This window comes from Pelophylax lessonae, assembly GCF_965119305.1.
Source record: "Pelophylax lessonae genome assembly, chromosome: 13".
NCBI lineage: Eukaryota > Metazoa > Chordata > Amphibia > Anura > Ranidae > Pelophylax > Pelophylax lessonae.
In genome coordinates, this window is record NC_138780.1 from 24601516 (window position 1) to 24621599 (window position 20084).

Here is a 20084-nt window from a genome sequence, read left to right on the forward strand (position 1 = left end):
AAAAAAAAAAACGGAAGACTTTACTTCCTCTTTAATGTAACTGATGTCAGTGGCAATTTGTCAGTTCCCCCCAGCATCAGTTAGTGTAAGATTGCTCGCTACACTATCGCAGTCCCATTATAAGTCGCTGATCCCCGCCATAAGTAGTAAAAACAAAAAGAAAATTCCAGTATATATATATATACATACATGTATATATATATATATATATATATACCATAGTTTGTAGGCGCTATAAATAACTTTCACGCAAACCAATCAATACACGCCTATTGGGATTATTTTTTTTTAATCACAAATGTAGCAGAATATCTTTTGGCCAAGATTTTTGAAGAAATTTGATTTTTTAAAACATTTTTATTGGATGTGTTTTATAGCAGAAAGTTACATTTTTTTTTTTTTTTCAAATTTTCATTATTTTTTATTTATATCACAAAAAATCAAAAACCCAGTGCTGATCAAATACCACCAAAAGAAAGCTCTATTTGTGTCAAAAGAAATTATAGACATTTCATTTTTGTTCAGTGTTGCATGACCAATCAATTGCCATTTATAGTAGCGCAGTGCCAAATAGCAAAAAATGGCCTGGTCATGATGGGGGCAAAACCTTCCAGAGCTGAAGTGGTTAAGCAGTTACAGTGGCAGGTTTTGTTTTTATTTGGAAAAAAGGTTTACACCATATGAATAAAAGCTGTAAGCACCCCTGGTAGTAATATATGGTTTGTTCCAAACTCTATATCAGCCACTTCTACAGGACAGCTTCTGCAGGACACAAAGTGGAAAAAAGTTTTAGTTGGCGTTAGGGTAACATTTTCTGATTTCAGGGAATGAGGTGAAGAATGGGTGAAATTGGGTATTAGGCTGTAGGTGCACTTTAACCGCTTAACGACCTGCCGCCCGCCGCAGAAATACTGCGGCAGGCTGGCCCTCCTGCGCGAACCGCAGTAGGTATACGTCGGTCGCGCGCCTGCAGCTAGGGGGGCGAGCGCACGCCGCCAGCTGCGCGCTTTCGCCCACATTCGTCAGCGGGGACTCTGGTGCATGGGGCAGGCGCCTCCAATTGCCGCCTGACATCCGCGATCGTTCCCCACTGAGAGAGAAGGACGGGCAGCTGTTGTAAACAAAGCTGACCGGTCTTCTCTCTGGAATGATCACAGATCTCCTGTGATCCTTCTATATAGGATCACAGGTCTCTATGGTCATTTCACAAAGCCAACCCCCATACAGTTAGAAACACGCCCCTAGGTACACATTTAACCCTTTGATCGCCCCTGGGTTAACCCCTTCCCTTCCAGTGTCATTATTTCAGTAACAGTGCATATTTTTAGTACTGATTACTGTAGTAATGTCACTGGTCCCCCCAAAAGTGTCAAAAATGTAAGTTAGGGGTCCAATCTGTCTGCCGCAATGTCACAGTCCTACTAAAAACCGCAGATCGCCACCATTACTATTAAAAAAAAAACATAAAAACAATAAAAATGACATAAATCTTTCCCGTAGTTAGTAGACGCGATAACTTTTGTGCAAACCAAACAAAATATGCTTATTGCGATTTTTTTTTTACCAAAAAGCAGAAAACAAATTGGCCTAAAATGTTAAAAAATTTTGATTTTTACATTTTTTATTTTTTTTTTGGGAGTGTTATATACAGTAGCAGAAAGTGAAAAATATTGTTTTTTTTTTTTTTTTTTTCAGAATTGTCGCTCTTTTTTTTTTTATAGCGCACAAAAAAAAAATCCCACAGGTGATCAAATACCACCAAAAGAAAGCTCTATTGGTGAGAAAAAAAGGACATCAATTTTATATGGGTACAGCGTCGCAAGACCGCGCAATTGTCCGTTAAAGTAACGCAGTGCCGAATCGCAAAAAATGGCCTGGTCATTAAGGGGGCAAATCCTTCCGGTCCAGAAGGGGTTAAGCAAGGCAATCATTAATAGTATCCCTCAGACATTCTGAATGTTGTATTACTGGTATGATCTATTCTTAGTAGAAAAAGAACATAAACTATACAACAATAAACTTGACGCTAAATGCTGCCGTTTACTTATTCTTACATTGCACTAAGATGAACAAATACCATTTCTTTTTTGCTGCTTATTTAATTCAATCAGACTTTCTATGCAGTCTTATGTTTAATAATGTACTGAATTTATCCATTGTATCTTAACTGAGGGGCACATTTATTAAAAGCTGCATTTCTATGATTTACCTCGTAAATGCTGAAACCTAGTTATTATCTTCCTGGTGCTGTCTGGAAATTAGATTTCTGAAGCTCATTCCGTTCTACTACACAAAAAAAAACAAAATCAATAGGCAGAAATGAAATCTGTTGCAGGAAGAATAAACGGCTCTCTTTTCTATTTACCTTTATGAAGGATGAGCAGCTGCGTGATTATCAAGCTGATGTACAGAAGAAGGACGTTTCATCTTTGCATGTGGAAGGTAAGAAATGCGGCACAGGTTAGAAATATGGGAACTCACTGCTGACCTTGTATTAGTATATCTAGTTGTATTTACTACTTCTTTTATAAAGGGTATCTTATTTGTGAAGACATAGACAGGACATGTGAAATTAGAGCAAAGCTAAACCTGGACTCACTTTGTGCACTGTGCTTTTCTAAAGCTGTTCTTTATCTCTAACTAAAGATGCCACCAGTCTTATCATCTCTTTACTATAAGTAGAAAGTCTTTTTTTAGTGGCTGGACCAGTAAAATATAGCGCAGGAGGCAACCCCATTTGAAACAAAGAGTTGCCTGCTTTTTTTTTGTAATTATAGAACGTTTAGGGAGATACAATAGGAGTGTTAGTGTGGATTTACTAAAGGAACAGAGACCTCAGTAAAGTGAATGTTCAATTAGCTTAACCCGTTTAGGTTGAGGGGTAACTGAAACCTTTGTGACAAGACCAAATTTTAAAGTTTGGTTATGCAGTAACTTACTCAACAATACCTTTTTTTTAATAGTCTTTATTTTAAATTTTTGCAGAATGACAATCATAAATCATGTATATCCATAAATAAAAAATAAATTATTCCTTCATATATGTGTAATTTTTTATATACTGTATATTTTCACTTAGTACGTTATTGCAATATTGTTTTATGTTAGGATCATGCCATATTATATTTTGACCACTAGATGGCATTCTAATTATATACGGCCTGGGGGCCCCATAAGCTATTCAATGGGACTTCTGGTTATGTTTGACCCCATAATGTTCATCTAACAGATTCATTTTTGATCACACCCATTTGGTTAAATGAGTGTTGTTGTATTCATTCTGTCGTGTTTTGATTAGAGGCACATTGCCTCTAATGTATTTATGTGATATAACCATGTACTGTAATTATGTATGTAATCATGTAATTAGATGCGTGTGAAGTTTGGTGTCAGGGTGCCAGGAAACCAGACCACAGGGGGTTGCAGGTAAAATAAAGCAGTTTATTGGAGCAAACAACAATAAACGCACAGCAAGAGTGAGGAAGTGAGAGCAGGAACAAGCCGGGGTCAAGTCCAGAAGCGGGTCGTCTGCCAATCCCAGGTCATCTGCCGATCCGGAGTCGAGAGCAAGGAGAGTCGTCAGCCAAGCCAGGTCATACACGGAGGAACATGGAGAATAGAATACTGCTAGGAGAGATGTACCTTCGAGCACAAACACAAGGGCAAGAACTGCAACCCATCAGGTAATAGATAGTCGGGTGTGCAGCATCATCACTGTGCAACACCCAGGCAACATTCAAATGATAATGCAATCAGAGTTTATAAGAGGCAGCAGTCTGCACATGTCCAAGATGGCTGCCAACAAGAGGGCAAGGTAAGACCTTGACAGTACCCTCCTCCCAACGGCCCCTCCTCCGTGGAGCAAAAAAACGGTTTCTGAGGAAAGCAAGCATGGAAAGCGCGGAGAAGAGCGGGAGCATGAACATCAGTGGAGGGAACCCAGGAATGCTCCTTAGGACCATAACCCTTCCAGTGCACCAGGTATTGAACCTGACCTCAGAACAGACAAGAATTGAAGATGCGGCTAATCTTATACTCCTCATGATTGCCCACAGGAATGGGATGAGGGCGAGGAAGTGAAGAAGTATAGCGATTACAAACCAGAGGTTTCAAAAGTGCAAAACCATTGGTTTAATAAAGACATTGGGAATACGCATGCCAAGGGGAAGACCAAGGGCAAAGGCCACTGGGTTTACCTTACTGAGGATGCTAAAAGGCCCAAAAAAATTGGGTGCCAGTTTTGCAGTAGGCACCCTGAGCTTGAGATTATGGGTCGATAACCACACCCTCTCCCTGACCTGGTACGAAGGAGCAGATAAACGTCTCCAGTCTGCCTGAAGCTTCTGACGCTGTGCAGACCCTTAAAGACTCTGCACCCAAGAGGAACAGAGGGCACGAAGATGATCCTCCACAGCTGGGATATCTTGTGGCAAGAACGACTCAGTCAACACAGCGGGTTGGAACCCATAATTGGCCATGAATGGAGACATTCCGAAAGACAAGTTGATGGTAGAGTTCCTGGCAAACTCCGCCCAGGGTAGCAGATCAACCCAATTGTCCTGATGGTCAGAGATAAATCAGCTGAGAAATTGCTCCAGAGCTTGGGTGGAACGCTCATTGGACTTCGGATGGTAGGCCGAGGAGAAGGAGACTCGAATACCCAACTGGGAGCAAAAGGCGCCCCAGAACCTGGAGACAAACTGGCTCCCACAGTGGGAGACAATCTCCTTAGGCAACCCGTGTAAACGGAAGACCTCCACGGCAAACACTGAGCTAAGTTCCTGAGCGGTAGGCAGCCGCTTAAACTGAACCCAGTGGCACATTTTGGAGAACCGGTTGACAACAATGAGGATAATCGTGTAACCTCGAGACGCGGGATGTTACACAATAAAATCCATGGTCAGGGGAGAGCAGGGATGCTCCCCATTGGGAATGGGATGCAATATGCTCAAGGGAAGGTGCCAAGTAGATTTGTTCTGGGCACAAACCAAACAAGCAGCCCAGAGAGATGGCCCCCAGAACTGATGGAAAATAGCCCATGACATCTGGAGGACTCCGTGCCGACAACTCAGAATACTGGCGAGACAAGGCATCAGCCTTAACATTCTTGGAGCCGGGCAAATAGGAGACCACATAGTTAAAACGAGACAAGAATAAGGCCCATCTGGCCTGACTGGTTGTGAGCCTCTTGGCCTCTGAGAGATGTCAGATTCTTATGATCGGGGAGAATGAGAACTGGAACCACCGAACCTTCGAGCAAGTGTCTCCACTCTTTGAGAGCCAGGATAATGGCCAAGAGCTCTCTGACTCCAATCTTGTAATTGCATTCAGGTGGAGACAGTTTCTTCGAGTAGAACCCAAGGAAGTAAGGGTCCATCAGGTGTCCGACGTTGAGACAGGAGGATGCCTACTCCTGTCTCAGATGCATCTGCCTCTAGGACAAAGGGAAAACCAGGATTGGGATGAGACAGAATGGGAGCCGAAGCGAAAGCACACTTGAGGGAATTAAATGCTTGGATGGCAGCAGGCGTCCAATTGTGGGAATCGCTGCTCTTCTTGGTCAGATCTGAGATAGGTTTGGCCAAAGAGGAAAAGTTCCTGATAAATTTCCGATAGTAGTTGGCAAACCCAAGGAAACACTGAATGGAACGGAGACCACTGGGGCGAGGCCGATTTAGAACAGCCGAAACCTTCTGAGGGTCCATGGAGAAACCTTCAGCAGAAATGATGTAGCCCAAGAAGGCAACCTGAGACAGGTGGAATTCACATTTCTCAAGCTTACAGAGAAGCCCATTCTCACGTAACCGTTGCAGCGCCGTCTGACATCCAGGTAGTATATTCAATGGAGTCCGAGTAAATCAAGATGTCATCCAAATAGACTACCATGCATTGCTGCAACATATCACAAAAGACATAATTGATGAACCATTCACCTTTACCAATGCTGTTGGGTTCCTGTACAATGCTCTTTCCATTGGGTCATCCTTGGGTTGATACCTAAGTCCTTTATTGTTTCGACCATAAACTCCCAGCCCACCCTGTCAAAAGCTTTCTCAGCATCTATTGACAGCAAGAGGGCTGGAACATAGGGTTGCATCTTTCCCATATTTAGGTAGTACCGTTATGGGACTCTCATCTTCCACCTTTCTCTTATCCTTTCATATACTGTATGTGTAAAGTTTTAGGACTAATATTTCCTTCAACCTCCTATAATAACGAGTAGTATATCCATCCAGGCCTGGGCTTTTCCCAGTCGGGGAATTTTTTAGTGCCTCCATTATCCCCTTCTAAAAGATTGGTGTCTCTAGTGCTGATAATTTATCAATTGCTAATTTAGGTAATTTTGATTCCTTTATGTATTTTTGGATCTTTTGTTTTCTGTATTGTTCTGCTTCCGGTGATTCCTTTTGCCATAGAGTATATAGAGTGGTATAGTAACTTTGAAATGTTTTAGCTACTTCTGTTGTTGATTGAACCATTTCCCCCTTATTATTTGTACTTTTTTCTATGTAGATTTTTTACTCTTTAATATTCTTGCTAAATCTTTTCCTGGTTTATTTCCCCATTTATATCTTTCCCTAGCAACTCTGTTCAATCTACGTCTAGTCTCTTCCTCCAGCAATTCCCTCAGTTTATCTCTTTTTAATACTAGGATTTTTTGTATCCCTTCCTCCATGCTTTTTTTTTGTTTCTGTTCTAGCTCATGTATCTCTGTTATTAATCTGTTTATTTGTATAGTTCTTCCTTTTTTTATTCCTGGAGCCCATTGAGATAAGTATTCCTCTTATATATGTTTTATGGACCTCCCATGTCGTAGCTACAGAGATATTTGGGGTTTCATTCTCTAAAAAATATTTTTCCAGTTCTTTCTCTATACTTTTTCCTATTTCCTCATCCTGTATCCGATCTTTATTTATTCTCCAGGTATTTTTTTTTTCTCTGAGACCCTGTTAGTTTTATTTTCATAATAATTGGGGCATGGTCAGATATGGTCATTGTCCCTATTGATGTACTAACAACTGCTTCTATTACCTGTGTTCTATCATTATATAATATATTCTTTAGTACATAGAGTACACTGGGGAATGTAAGGAATAATCCTTCACCCCAGGATGTTGGATTCTCCAAGCGTCTACCAATTCACAGTGAAAAAGCTTGTTCCTTACCATCCTGAGTTGATGTCCTCCCATCTCCCGTGCACTCGACGTACAATCCAGAGTCAAATCCATTTTGAAGTTGAGATCCCCTGCTAAAAACAAATTCCCTTTTTTAAAGGAAGTCAGCTTGTCTAATATTTTTCTCAGGTACCCTCTCAGATTTTTACTTGGGCAATAAACATTTGCCAGAGTATAGTTCATACCCTGTAGTTGTCCCTTCAGGAAAATGTATCGACCCTCTGGGTCAAGCAATCCTTCCTCAAGGGAAAACCTCACGTCTTTACGTAGACCGATTGCTACCCTCTATGCTCTGTTGGTTGTTGAGTCTCCGTAATACCATATCGGATAATATTTTGAATATATTTTCACATTTGTGTCTTGTGCAATATATGTCTCCGGTAAAAAACTATGCCGGCAGAATTACGTCTAAGCTCTTCTATTACTTTGTCTTTTAGTTGGCATGTTTAATCCTCTAAGAAAAAAAAAGGTTCCGCTAAATAAATAAATACAATCATAAAATGTGAATTTCAGTAAATATTATAGTGAAAAAAGTCACTATTAGTATCTTATCGATATGAAACAACAGTGAAGTGAAAATATATCTTCAAACATAATCCTCTAGCAAATATTTGATTATCGTCACCCAAAGTGAAGTTCCTTCCACCAAATTAAGATGGCCTCTTACCATAACAAGGAGACCTGTAAAGGTAAGCAACACCTGTGGTGTAATCCCACCAGGGCCTCTACTGAGTTGAGGAGACGCAAATAGTGATCCTAAGGTTGATGTTAACACGTCTACTTCCGCACTTATAGAGATGTCGTTCCCCATAAAGAAATTATAATATTCGCCATAGTGTAAAACCTCAATATTTATTGTGGAGAATATAAAATTGCACTTACAGCAGATGTAGAAAGATGTACATTTAAAATAGTAATAAATGCCGGCCGACACTTCATACACTTCCGTCCTTCCGGGACACTGTACGTGGTGACATCAGCACGTCGCGACTCGGCGATTATTATAATTTCTTTATGGGGAACGACATCTCTAAGTTCAGGGGTGGATGTGTGGACATCAACCTTAGGATCTCTATCCGTGTCTCCTCAACTCAGTAGAAGTCCTGGTGGGGTTACACCACAGGTGTTTCTGACATTTACAGGTTTCCTTGTTATGGTAAGAGGCCATCTTAATTTGGTGGAAGGAACTTCACTTTGGGTGATGATAATCACATATTTGCGGGAGGATTACGTTTGAAGATATTTTTTCACTTCACTAGCGTTTCATATCGATGAGTTACGGACGTTTTTCACTATATTATTTATTGAAATTCACATTTTTGTGATTGTATTGATTTATTTTTTTTTTCTTTCTTACTGTTTATTTGTGTTGTCACGCATATTGTTGCTCCTTAATTCTGTAGGCGCAGTTATTTTTTTCTATTTTAACAGTGTTTAATCCTCTGACATTATATGTCAGTAATTTTAGAGAGTTTATGTTGTCTCTCCTTCCCCTCTCGTCTCTTGCAGTTTATTGCCTCTCCTTTCTCCACCCAGCCTAAGCCGAGTGAGGGAATGGAGGCATCCTCTAAAACACCTCTGCAAGGGTTTAATACTAAGTTCAGTAGGAGAGGCGACATCGACAAATATTGCCGTGGAGTTAGCACAGCATTGTTTTCCCCTCCCGCCAAACCTCTCCCTTCTCATCCACTCTCTCTCTTCCTCTACCCTTGGCGTGATGTTGGTCTGACCATCTTATGGTAGATGAAAAGTATCCCCATGGGCTCTCTCTGCCCTCTACTCCTTTACCTCAGGGTTGTGCTCTATTTGCCCGCTCGTTAGCTTCCTTCTCCCCCTCTTAGGAAAGAGATGTCAGTAGTAGAACAGACCTATAAAAGATTTAAATTGGTGTCCGTATTTATCTTTATTTGCTTTGCCTGAGAATTGCCCTGGAGCAGAGAGGCCTTCCTGGTCATGTGATCACTGTGACTGGTTGACACAATGATCATGTGATTGGGAGCTGGTAGTATTGGCTCTCAGTCACGTGATCAAAGTGACAGCCACTTGCAGTGTCCCCATGACCGGGATCCCACACTACCAGCTCTGGATCATGTGATCACTGAGGAAGGGACAACTACAGGGTATGGACTGTACTCTGGCAAACATTTATTGCCCAAATTAAAATCTGAGAGAGTACTTGAGAAAAATATTAGATAAGCTGACTTTCTTTAAAAAAGGTAATTTGTTTCTTGCCGGTGATTTCAATTTCTACATGGATCCAACTCTGGTCTGTACGTCGAGTGCACGGGTGATGGGAGGACATCAACTCAGGATGGTAAGGAACAAGCTTTTTCATTGCCAACTGATAGATGCTTGGAGAATCCAACATCCTGAGGAGAAGGATTATTCCTTCCATTCCTCAGTGCACCCTATGTTCTCAAGACTAGATTATAAAATGATTGAACACAGGCCAGTAGAAGCAGTTATTAGTACATCAATAGGGACAATGACCATATCTGATCATGGCCCAATTACTATGGAAATAAAACTTCCAGGGTCTCAGAGAAAGATAAACATCTGGAGAATAAATGAAAAGATATCTCCAAAGCAACGGCATGGGAGGCTTATAAAACATATATTAGAGGAATACTTATCTCAATAGGCTCTAGGAAAAAAAAGGAAATAACTACCTATATAAATAGATTAATAACAGAGATACATGAGCTAGAACAAAAACATAAAAAGAGCTTGGAGGGCTGGATACAAAAAAGCCATAGTATTAAAAAGAGATAAACTGAAGGAGTTACTGGAGGAAGAGACTAGATATAGTTTCAATAGAGTCACTAGGTAAAGATATAAATGGGGAAATAAACCAGGAAAATATTAAGCAAGAATATTAAAGAGCAAAATATCGAACAACTATATAGAAAAAATAAAAAATAATAAGGGGGTAATGGTCCATTCAACAACAGAAATAGCTAAAGCATTTCAAAGTTACTATAACACTTTATATACAGTACGGCAAAAGAAATCACTTGAAGCAGAACAATACAGAAAACAAAGGATATAAAAATATATAAAATAATCAAAACTACCTAAATTAGCAACTGACATATTATCAGATTTAGAGACACCATTCTCTCAGAAGGAGATAATGTAGGGAATTAAAATAATCTCCGACTGGGAAAAGCCTAGGACCGGACGGGTATACTACCTGTTACTACAGGAGGTTCAAGGAAATATTAGTCCCAAAACTTTGCACATATATGAATTAGGGCTGCCACGACGTAGTCGACTACGTCGACTACAAAAAATCGTCGACGTGCGTGAAAAGCGTCGACGCGTCAACGCGTGACGTCACACGCCCCCTGGCCGGCCGCCACGCCGCTTGAAATTCCCCCGCCGGGCTCCGTCCACACCGATGTCGGAGACAAGAGGTGAGAGCTGACCGTCTCCAGCACCCCTGTACTCCGCCACAGCTTCTGCCGCAACGCCATCCTCCCCGATCACCCAGCTACTTAAGAGATGTCACATGTGCGGCACTACACCGGCTTGTACTGTACTGTGGCGGCTTGTAATGGCCTGTACTAGGTGGGAGGGCTTACTGGGGGGTCTGTACTGGGAGGGGGCTTACTAAGTGGTCTGTACAGTACAGACCACTTAGTAAGCCCCCCTCCCAGTACAGACCCCTCAGTAAGCCCTCCCACCTAGTACAGACCCCTTAGTAAGCCCCCCCTCCCAGTGCAGACCCCTCAGTACGCCCTCCCACCTAGTACAGTATGTACTAGGTGGGAGGGCTTACTGAGGGGTCTGCACTGGGAGGGGGGGGGGCTTACTAAGGGGTTTGTACTAGGTTGGAGGGCTTACTGAGTGGTCTGTACTAGTGTACTGGGAGGGGGGCTTACTAAGTGGTCTTTACAGTACAGACCACTTAGTAAGCCCCCCTTCCAGTACAGACCCCTCAGTAAGCCCTCCCACCTAGTACACACCACTTAGTAAGCCCCCCTCCCAGTACAGACCCCTCAGTAAGCCCTCCCACCTAGTACATACTGTACTAGGTGGGAGGGCTTACTGAGGGGTCTGCACTGGGAGGGGGGGCTTACTAAGTGGTCTGTACTAGGTGGAAGGGCTTACTGAGGGGTCTGCACTGGGAGGGGGGCTTACTAAGTGGTCTGTACTAGGTGGAAGGGCTTACTGAGGGGTCTGCACTGGGAGGGGGGCTTACTAAGTGGTCTGTACTAGGTGGGAGGGCTTACTGTGGGGTCTGTACTGGGAGGGGGCTTACTGAGGGGTCTGTATTAATTACAGGATTAATTAGCTAATCAAAAAAACACTCAATTAAGCAAAAAAATAAAATAAAAATAATCGTTAGATTAGTCGACTAATCGTAAAAATAATAGATTAGTAGACAGACAAATTAATCGTTAGTTGCAGCCCTAATATGAATGGGATAGGAGAAAGGGGGAAGATGAAAGTAGAATCACTGCAGGCTCATATAATGGTATTACCCAAAGAAGGGAAAGCCATAACCCTATGCTCTAATTACAGACCAATGGCACTGTTGAATGCAGATACAAAACTATACGCAAAAGTGTTAGCAACTCGATTAAAAAACTTAATGGCAGATTGGATCCATGCAGATCAGATAATATTTATTCCAGGAAGAGAGGGGAAAGATAATGGGATCAGAACACTATTGCTATTAAAAAAAAATAAAACACTGGAAGACAGCGGGCGCGTTGCACAAGCAAAAGGGCATCACCAGAGATTCATAATGACCGGTTATGGTATTAAACGCGGCCCTCCGCTTTTCACCCTCCTTAATCTTTATGAGGTGATACGTGGCCCTTAGGCCAAGCTTGGTAAAGACTGTTGCTCCCTTGAGGCGGGCGAACAATTTAGTAATCAATAAAATCGGGTATGCATTTTTGACCGTGATGCAATTGAGGCCCCTATAATCAATGCAAGGTCTCAGCTCACTCCCCTTTTTCTTCACAAATAAAAAACCGGCACCCACTGGAGAAGTGGACTTGCGAATGTGCCCATGGGCAAGCGCATCCGCAATGTACTCCTCCGTGGCCTTATTCTCCGCAACCGGGAAAGGATAAACCCTGCCACAAGGGGGAATGGCACCAGGTTGCAAGTCTACAGCACAATCGTACGGACGATGAGGAGGAAGAGTAACAGTACTCACCTTGTCGAATACACCTTGATACTCACAATATTCAGTAGGTAACACTGAATCCGAGGAGGTACAAAGTACCTTAACAGGCCCATCGATACAACCAACGCCACACTGTGGAGACCAATAGAGGATCTGGACCGACTGCCAATCAAAGGTCAGATTGTGTTTCTGAAGCCAAGGGTACCAGAAAAAAACGTAGTAGTAAATAACCTGGAAACAGGTTGACTCCCTGTGAACAGCCCCTATTAACCGGAACAGTCTCGTGGGTAACCTGTGACGGCTGCAGGGGTCTGTCATCTATGGCCTCGATAACTAGTGGAGAAACACGAGGCTTCAAGGGTATGGAATTCGCAGTAACAAACGTACTGTCAATAAAATAACCACCAGCACCGGAGTCTACCAACGTCTGAGTAACCACCGAACCCACTGCCCAGGAGAGGACAACTGTGATTAGCGGTTTATCTTACCGGGAAACCATTAATGAGGAAATTCTACCTAAGATCTGCCCCTGACAGGACCTTAGGTGCGAACGTTTCCTGGACAGGTCGGACAAGATTTCAGGAAATGCCCACCAATACTGCAATACATGCACCGGCCCTCTCTCCTCCTAAAGGCCCGTTCAGCCTCTGAAAGATGAACCCCAACTGTATGGGCTCACAGCCAGACGCACCATCCCCAGGAGGTATGAGAGGTAAGGGAGGAATAGGTGTGAAAGAAAACATAGAAGCCAATCTTGTAGGAGGTCTCCGCAGGCGCTCCTTAAACTATTGTTTCTCCCTGAGCCTGGTATCAATCAAAATCAGGAAGGAAATGAGAGCTTTGAGCTCGTCAGGGAGATACTTGGCTGCAATCTCATTCTTCAATGCATCAGAGAGATCATGAGAGAAGACAGCCATCAGAGCCTCATTATTCCAGCCCACCTCTGCTGCCAGGGTACGAAATTCGATGGCATACTCGGCAACAGTTCGTATACCCTGTTGAATGGACAGGAGTAGCTTAGCAGCAGAGGCAGAGCGAGCAGGCACATTGAATACCCTATGAAAGGAGGCAATAAAACTCGGGGTAATCGAGTATCACAGGATTATTACCCTCCCATGAGGGATTCGCCCAGGCCAAGGCCTTGTCCGAGAGCAACAAGATTAGGAAGCCCACCTGTCAGAGGGAAACGCCTGAGGAACCATCTCATAATAAATGCTCACTTGGTTTAGGAAGCCACGACACTGACTTGGTTCACCCCCATTGCGCTGCGGGAGGGGGGCTTAACCTGTCATCACTCTGGTAGCAACTGCAGGAGCGGCAACAGGAGCAGCAGCAGGTGCAACAACAGGAGGAACCACCACACCTAGCAGCACCAGGAGTGAGGTGCGGTGTGCGTGCAAGCAACGTCTGCAATGCCTGAGCGAACTGACCCAAAAGGTGATCATGTTGATTTAGCCTGGTAACCAGCATAGGGAGCGTAGGAGCACCTACAACGTCAGGATTCATGGCCCTCGTGTACTGTCAGTGCGCCAGGAAACCAGACCACATGGGGATGCAGGTAAAATAAAGCAGTTTATTGGAGCAAACAACAATAAAAACACACAGCAAGAGTGAGCAAGTGAGAGCAGGAACGGGGTCAAGTCCAGAAGTGGGTAGTCATCCAAGCCGGGGTCGAGTCTAGAAGCGGGTAGTCTGTAGATGTAAGGTCGTCTATCAATGTGGGTCGAGAGCCAGGATAGTCGTCAACCAAGCCAGGTCATACACGGAGGAACACAGAGAACAGACGACTGCTAGCAGAGATGCACCTTGGAGCACAAACACGAGAGCAAGGACTGTAACCCATCAGGTGATAGATATAGTCAGGTGTGCAGCATCATCACTGTGCAACACCCAGGCAGCAGGCAAGTGATGATACAATCAGAGTTTATGAGAGGCAGCAGTCTGCACATGTCTAAGATGGATGGCAATAGGAGGACAAGGTAAGACCTTGACACTTGGGTAACGTCTTTTCTAAATGCGTTCCAGCCTTGAGCTAATGAGTTTCTTACTGGGGCTTGGTTAGAGTTCTGAATGGCCGACTTGTGACTCAGATCGAGGCTTGGTCAGATACTGTGTACATATACAGCGATGGCGCAGCATGGCACCCATGCCCTGGACAACGTTACCTGTGACGAAACCTGTAGGGCGGAGCGACGTGCTAACAACATTGCTGTATGCTGGCCGGTGAGGATGTCTTCTTTAAGGTGAAAATTTAATCATCTATGGGCTGCCTTATGCTGGATATACACAGGAAGTTTTTTCTTGTTCAACCCAGTGGGCTGAATGAAAAAAAATGTACAGATCTCTGTACTAACACATCCAATGTTAGTGTTATGATCTCCCCTGCTCAGCTATTGTGTTGTGACAGAGGGTCAGATAAGGAGCTGTACACACGGACCAAAAGTCAGCTGGTTCCTGCCGAACCCCTGCAAAACAGGTTACTGCATGTAGCACAAGCTACTAGAGTCTATTACAGCTTCCCCAGTGGCAAGACCGTTCTGCCATACAAAAACGTTTGTTTGATCTAAACTGACCCAAACAAACTATTTAAAGTTAAAGGCAACCTGGAGTTCTCTTTTAATGTAACATTATGCTGAACGGTCAGCTTGCCAGCATCTGTTAATTTTATTTCTATGTAGACAGTTTTTTTATTGAATGCTCTTCTTGTTTGTAGTGTAATCTAAGATGATAATTTGATACAAATCTCTAACATTATGGATTTGTCTGTTTTTATTTTCGCAAGGAGATGCGTTAACAAGCATTGCAGCATGTATTTCATGAATGGTAGGAAAGCAATGCATGTTTTTCCAGTTGTTTTAAATGGACACAGGAAAAAGAACCTTTCCATAAATCCCTATGGAAGTGAAAATTAGCAAAATATATAAAGAAATAAATAAATAATAGCGGTATGATTGATTGGAGCAGCTATTCTCAACCAGGATTCCATAGAACCTTAGGGTTCCTCCAGAGGTTGCTAGGGGGTTCCTTGAGCTGTAGCTGATTGGCCTCCCATTTGATAGTGCTTGCATAGTTCCAGGGTTTTGTCATGGTGTTTAGTTGATACTAGGTGAATTTGGGCAGTAAGCCCATTGTATGTTTTTAAATGTATTGGAATTTTAACAATATTGTAATAAAAACTATCATTTTGTAAAACTAATGTACTTCAGTGCCTATAAAGTCCATTAATTTGTTCAAATTTTCTCAGTTAGTAAGAGTTCCCCAAGACAATTATTTTAGGGGTTCCACTGGGGTAAAAAAGTTGAGAAAGGCTGGATTGGAGCGTCTCTTACAATAATTGGGAAGCTTAGGTGCTAAAGACAGAACCATAACCAGCTCACTTGCATGATGAAAGCTATCAATCTTTTCAGAGATTTTCCATCCTTATTTTCCAGTGTGTTTTCCAAAATTCCTGCATCACCTGTGTACCACAATTGTTGTGGCCCAGGCTGAACAAACAATTTTTGGCTGTTCCTGTGGGCCTGCGATTGGCATGATGGCAAGCTGTTTACTGACTCCCCATTGTTTTTAGCTATCTTGTCAAACTATGGACAACCCAAAGTTAAACTCTTGCCAATTTAGGGGTTGATTTACTTAAATGCAAATAGACTGCACTTTTGCAAGTGCAGTTGCACTCTGCAAGTGTAGTTGCTCCAGACCTTAATAAATGAGGTAAAGCTTCACTTTACAAGGAATACCCAATCACATGCAAGAAAGATAAAATAAAAAAACAGCATTTTTGCTTGCCCATTGGATAACTAAAATCAGCAGAGCTCTCCCTCATTTACTAAGCTTTGGAGCAATTCCACTTGCAGAATGCAATTGCGCTTGGGGAATTGCCCTTAGTGTCAGATGAGAATGACATATTTCTTCCTAATGTTAGACATACGCAACTTAAAGCAAATATAATTTTAATATTTCTAACCTAACCTTAAAGAGGGAGAGAAGGAACCATAAACTGTAGGTAGGAACTAGTGGCATATTTAATTCTGCCCTTTTTATAATCTTGAGCCCCTGAACCTGGAAGAGTCCAGATTGCTGATCAATGTACTGGAGCTCCAAGCGATCAGACTTTGTCTGAATCATTGGATGGATTCAGTGGTTTCCTGTGCAAATTCAATCGGACAGTGCCACAGCTGTGGCCTATATCAATCACCAAAGGGGGCACAAGAAGTGTCCTGGCGGCTCGGGAAGTAGCCGGCATTCTAAGGTGGGGAGAACATTTTGTTCCAGCCATCTCTGCTGTACACATTCCGGGGATGGAAAATTGACAGGCGGATTACCTCAGTCAACAGGCATTGGACCAGGGGGAATGGTCACTTCACCCAGAGGTGTTTCATCAGTTGTGCCTCCAGTGGGGTACTCCCGAGGTGGACCTCTTGGCCTCTTGTCTCAACAGGAAGGTGCAGAGGTTTGTGGCATGGTCTCATTACCCTCTGGCGGATGTCACAGGTGCGCTTGAGGCCAGGTGGGGTCAGTACCGTCTGATTTACGCCTTTCCCTCCCCTTAAGCTTCTACCAAGACTCCTGCGCAGGATCGAGGCAAAAGGGATTTTGGTCATCTTAGTGGTTCCAGACTGGCCTCGCCGGTCTTGGTACGCCGATCTGGTACGACTGGTCGCTGATGTTCCTTGGAGACTTCCTCTTAGGGAAGATCTTCCGTCCCAAAGGCCAATTTTCCATCCTGCTTTACAGTCGCTGGCTTTAACAGCTTGGCTGTTGAAAGCCAGGTGCTAAAAGATAGAGGTTTGTCTGATTAAGTGATTCCTACACTGTTAAAAGCTAGAAAATCGACCTCTAGGAAGATCTATCATCGTACATGGAAGTCGTATATTGAGTGGTGTGACTCCCTTGGGGTTCATCCTCGCTCCTTTTCGATGGCTCGGATCTTGACCTTCCTCCAACGGGGGGTTGAGCAGCACTTGGCCTTGAGTACTATGAAGGGCCAGGTCTCAGTCTTGGCGGTCTTCTTTCAATGACCATTGGCCACGCTTTCCTTGGTGCATACTTTTATCCAAGGAGTTCAACACTTAGCTCCTCCGGTGCGGTCTCCATTGCCACCTTGGGACCTCAGTTTGGTGCTTTCAGTCCTCCAGAAACCTCCTTTTGAAAATCCTTAGGGAGGTTCTCCTGCTTACGATATTCCAGAAGGTGGCCTTTTTGGTGGCAATCACTTCTGTGTGCAGGGTGTCAGAGCTGGCGGTTTTGTTATGTCGTTCACCTTACTTGGTGGTTCATAGAGATAAGGTGGTTCTTCGCCCCTGTCCGTCATTCCTTCTATAGATTGTCTCTGATTTTCATTCGAATGAAGACATTGTGTTGCCTTCCCTGTGTCCCAGGCCAAAACATCCTAAGGAAATTTTAAGGAAAATAGTGCAGCGCTAAAAATGTGCACAAAGTAAAACGTGAACAATCAAATGAAAATGCAAAAAATGCAAAAAATCTAAGTCCAGAATGTCCATAAAGTGTAAACTGTGACTTGAAAAAGGTGTTGAATCCAGCATGTGAAATAACTGCAACAAATGATAAATCCCACACCAAAGAAATAAAGGAATCAAGATGTGCTCACCAGATCGTATGGACCCAAAGTACTGTACAGCAAATGGGTCATTCACGCTGTATATGTAGATGTCCTCGGTACCGAATAGGCAGGAACCTCCGCAGTGTCTCTGGATCACAGGTGGTGATGAATATCTTCCAAACCGGTCCGCACGGGAATGCCTAGGAGTCCCCACTCATGGGATTGTGGAGAGGGATAAACCAAAAGGACACCATAGCATAATACTGTATGGGCAATTTATTGGAAGATAAAGGAATACACTTACAATTTCATAGGTGGTAAGAAGCATTTAGAAAAGATAGGCACTCATGATACTCCTAACGCGTTTCCTTAAAAATAACATCCTCAAAGGAATTAGCCTATTTTTAAGGATTTATCGTTTGTTGCAGTTACAGTGCCTTGCGAAAGTATTCGGTCCCCTTGAACTTTTTGACCTTTTGCCACATTTCAGGCTTCAAACATAAAGATATAAAACTGTAATTTTTTGTGAAGAATCAACAACAAGTGGGACACAATCATGAAGTGGAACGAAATTTATTGGATATTTCAAACTTTTTTAACAAATAAAAAACTGAAAAATTGGGCGTGCAAAATTATTCAGCCCCTTTACTTTCAGTGCAGCAAACTCTCTCCAGAAGTTCAGTGAGGATCTCTGAATGATCCAATGTTGACCTAAATGACCAATGATGATAAATAGAATCCACCTGTGTGTAATCAAGTCTCCGTATAAATGCACCTGCACTGTGATAGTCTCAGAGGTCCGTTTAAAGCACAGAGAGCATCATGAAGAACAAGGAACACACCAGGCAGGTCTGAGATACTGTTGTGGAGAAGTTTAAAGCCGGATTTGGATACAAAAAGATTTCCCAAGCGTTAAACATCCCAAGGAGCAATGTGCAAGCGATAATATTGAAATGGAAGGAGTATCAGACTACTGCAAATCTACGAAGACCTGGCCGTCCCTCTAAACTTTCAGCTCATACAAGGAGAAGACTGATCAGAGATGTAGCCAAGAGGCCCATGATCACTCTGAAAGCCATTTCTTAAAGATATCCATAAAAAGTGTTGTTTAAAGTTTGCCACAAGCCACCTGGGAGACACACCAAACATGTGGAAGAAGGTGCTCTGGTCAGATGAAACCAAAATCAAACTTTTTGGCAACAATGCAAAGATCAGGAGCTGTGTCCATCAATGAACATCAGAGAAATGGATTTTACTCTAAGAAAAAAAATTAATTTTTTTGCTTGCACATGAGTGGATGATGGAAGTCTGCAGAGCTTCTGCTTATTTACTAAACTCTGGAGCAACTGCACTTGCAGAGTGCACAGTCTATTTGCCTTTAGTAAACCAACCCCTATAACTCTCACACAAACCAATTACTATACACTTAGTGGGATTTTTTTTTTACCAAAGACATGTAGCAGAACACATATTGGCCAAAATTTATGAAGAAATTATTTTTTAAATTTTTTTATTGGTTATGTTTTATAACAGAAAGTAGAAAATATTGGTTATCTTTCAGAATGTTCTGTCTTTTAATTGTTTATATATTTAAAGTGGTTTTAACGGCAGATGTTTGTTTTATATTAATGCATTCTATGTGCAGCAGCCCCCCCCCCCCAGTCCCCCTAATGCTTACCTGAGTTCCATCTAGATCCAGTGATGTTGCAGGAGTGTCTCAGGTGCCCGGGACTCCCCTCCTCATTGGCTGGGATAGCAGCGTGGCACCATTGGCTCCTGCTGCTGTCAATCAAAGTCAGTCAGCCAGTGAGGAGAGAGCAGGGCCGGGCCGCGGCTCTGTGTCTGAATGAACACGGGGCTGTGGCTTGGCTCGGGTGCCCCTATAGCAAGCTGCTTGCTGTGGGGTCACTCAACAGGAGAGAGGGGCCAGGAGCACCGAAGAGGGTCCAGAGAAGAGGAGGATCTGAGCAGCTTTGTGCAAAACCAACTGCACAGAGCAGGTAAGTATAACATGTTTGTTATTTACAACTAACAAAAGAAACCCAGAGGTGATCAAATACCACCAAAAGAAAGCTGTATTTGTGAGAAAAAAAATTATATAAATTTAATTTGTGTACAGCATTGCATGACTGCGCAATTACCAGTTAAAGTAGCCCAGTGCTGAATAGCAAAAATTACCTGGTCATGAAGGAGGTAAAACCTTCCTGAG

The 20084-nt window shown here is 42.9% G+C and overlaps 1 protein-coding gene across 1 annotated transcript in view; it reads left to right on the forward strand.

Annotated features, from left to right (window-relative positions):
• HORMAD1 (HORMA domain containing 1) overlaps positions 1–20084 on the forward strand; it is a gene marked incomplete at its 5' end in the record, with an annotated part of 104103 nt that overhangs the window by 60050 nt on the left and 23969 nt on the right. The window contains one exon of the mRNA XM_082275509.1: positions 2376–2442. Coding sequence (XP_082131635.1) covers positions 2376–2442 — 67 coding nt within the window. The remainder of the gene's footprint in view (positions 1–2375; positions 2443–20084) is intronic.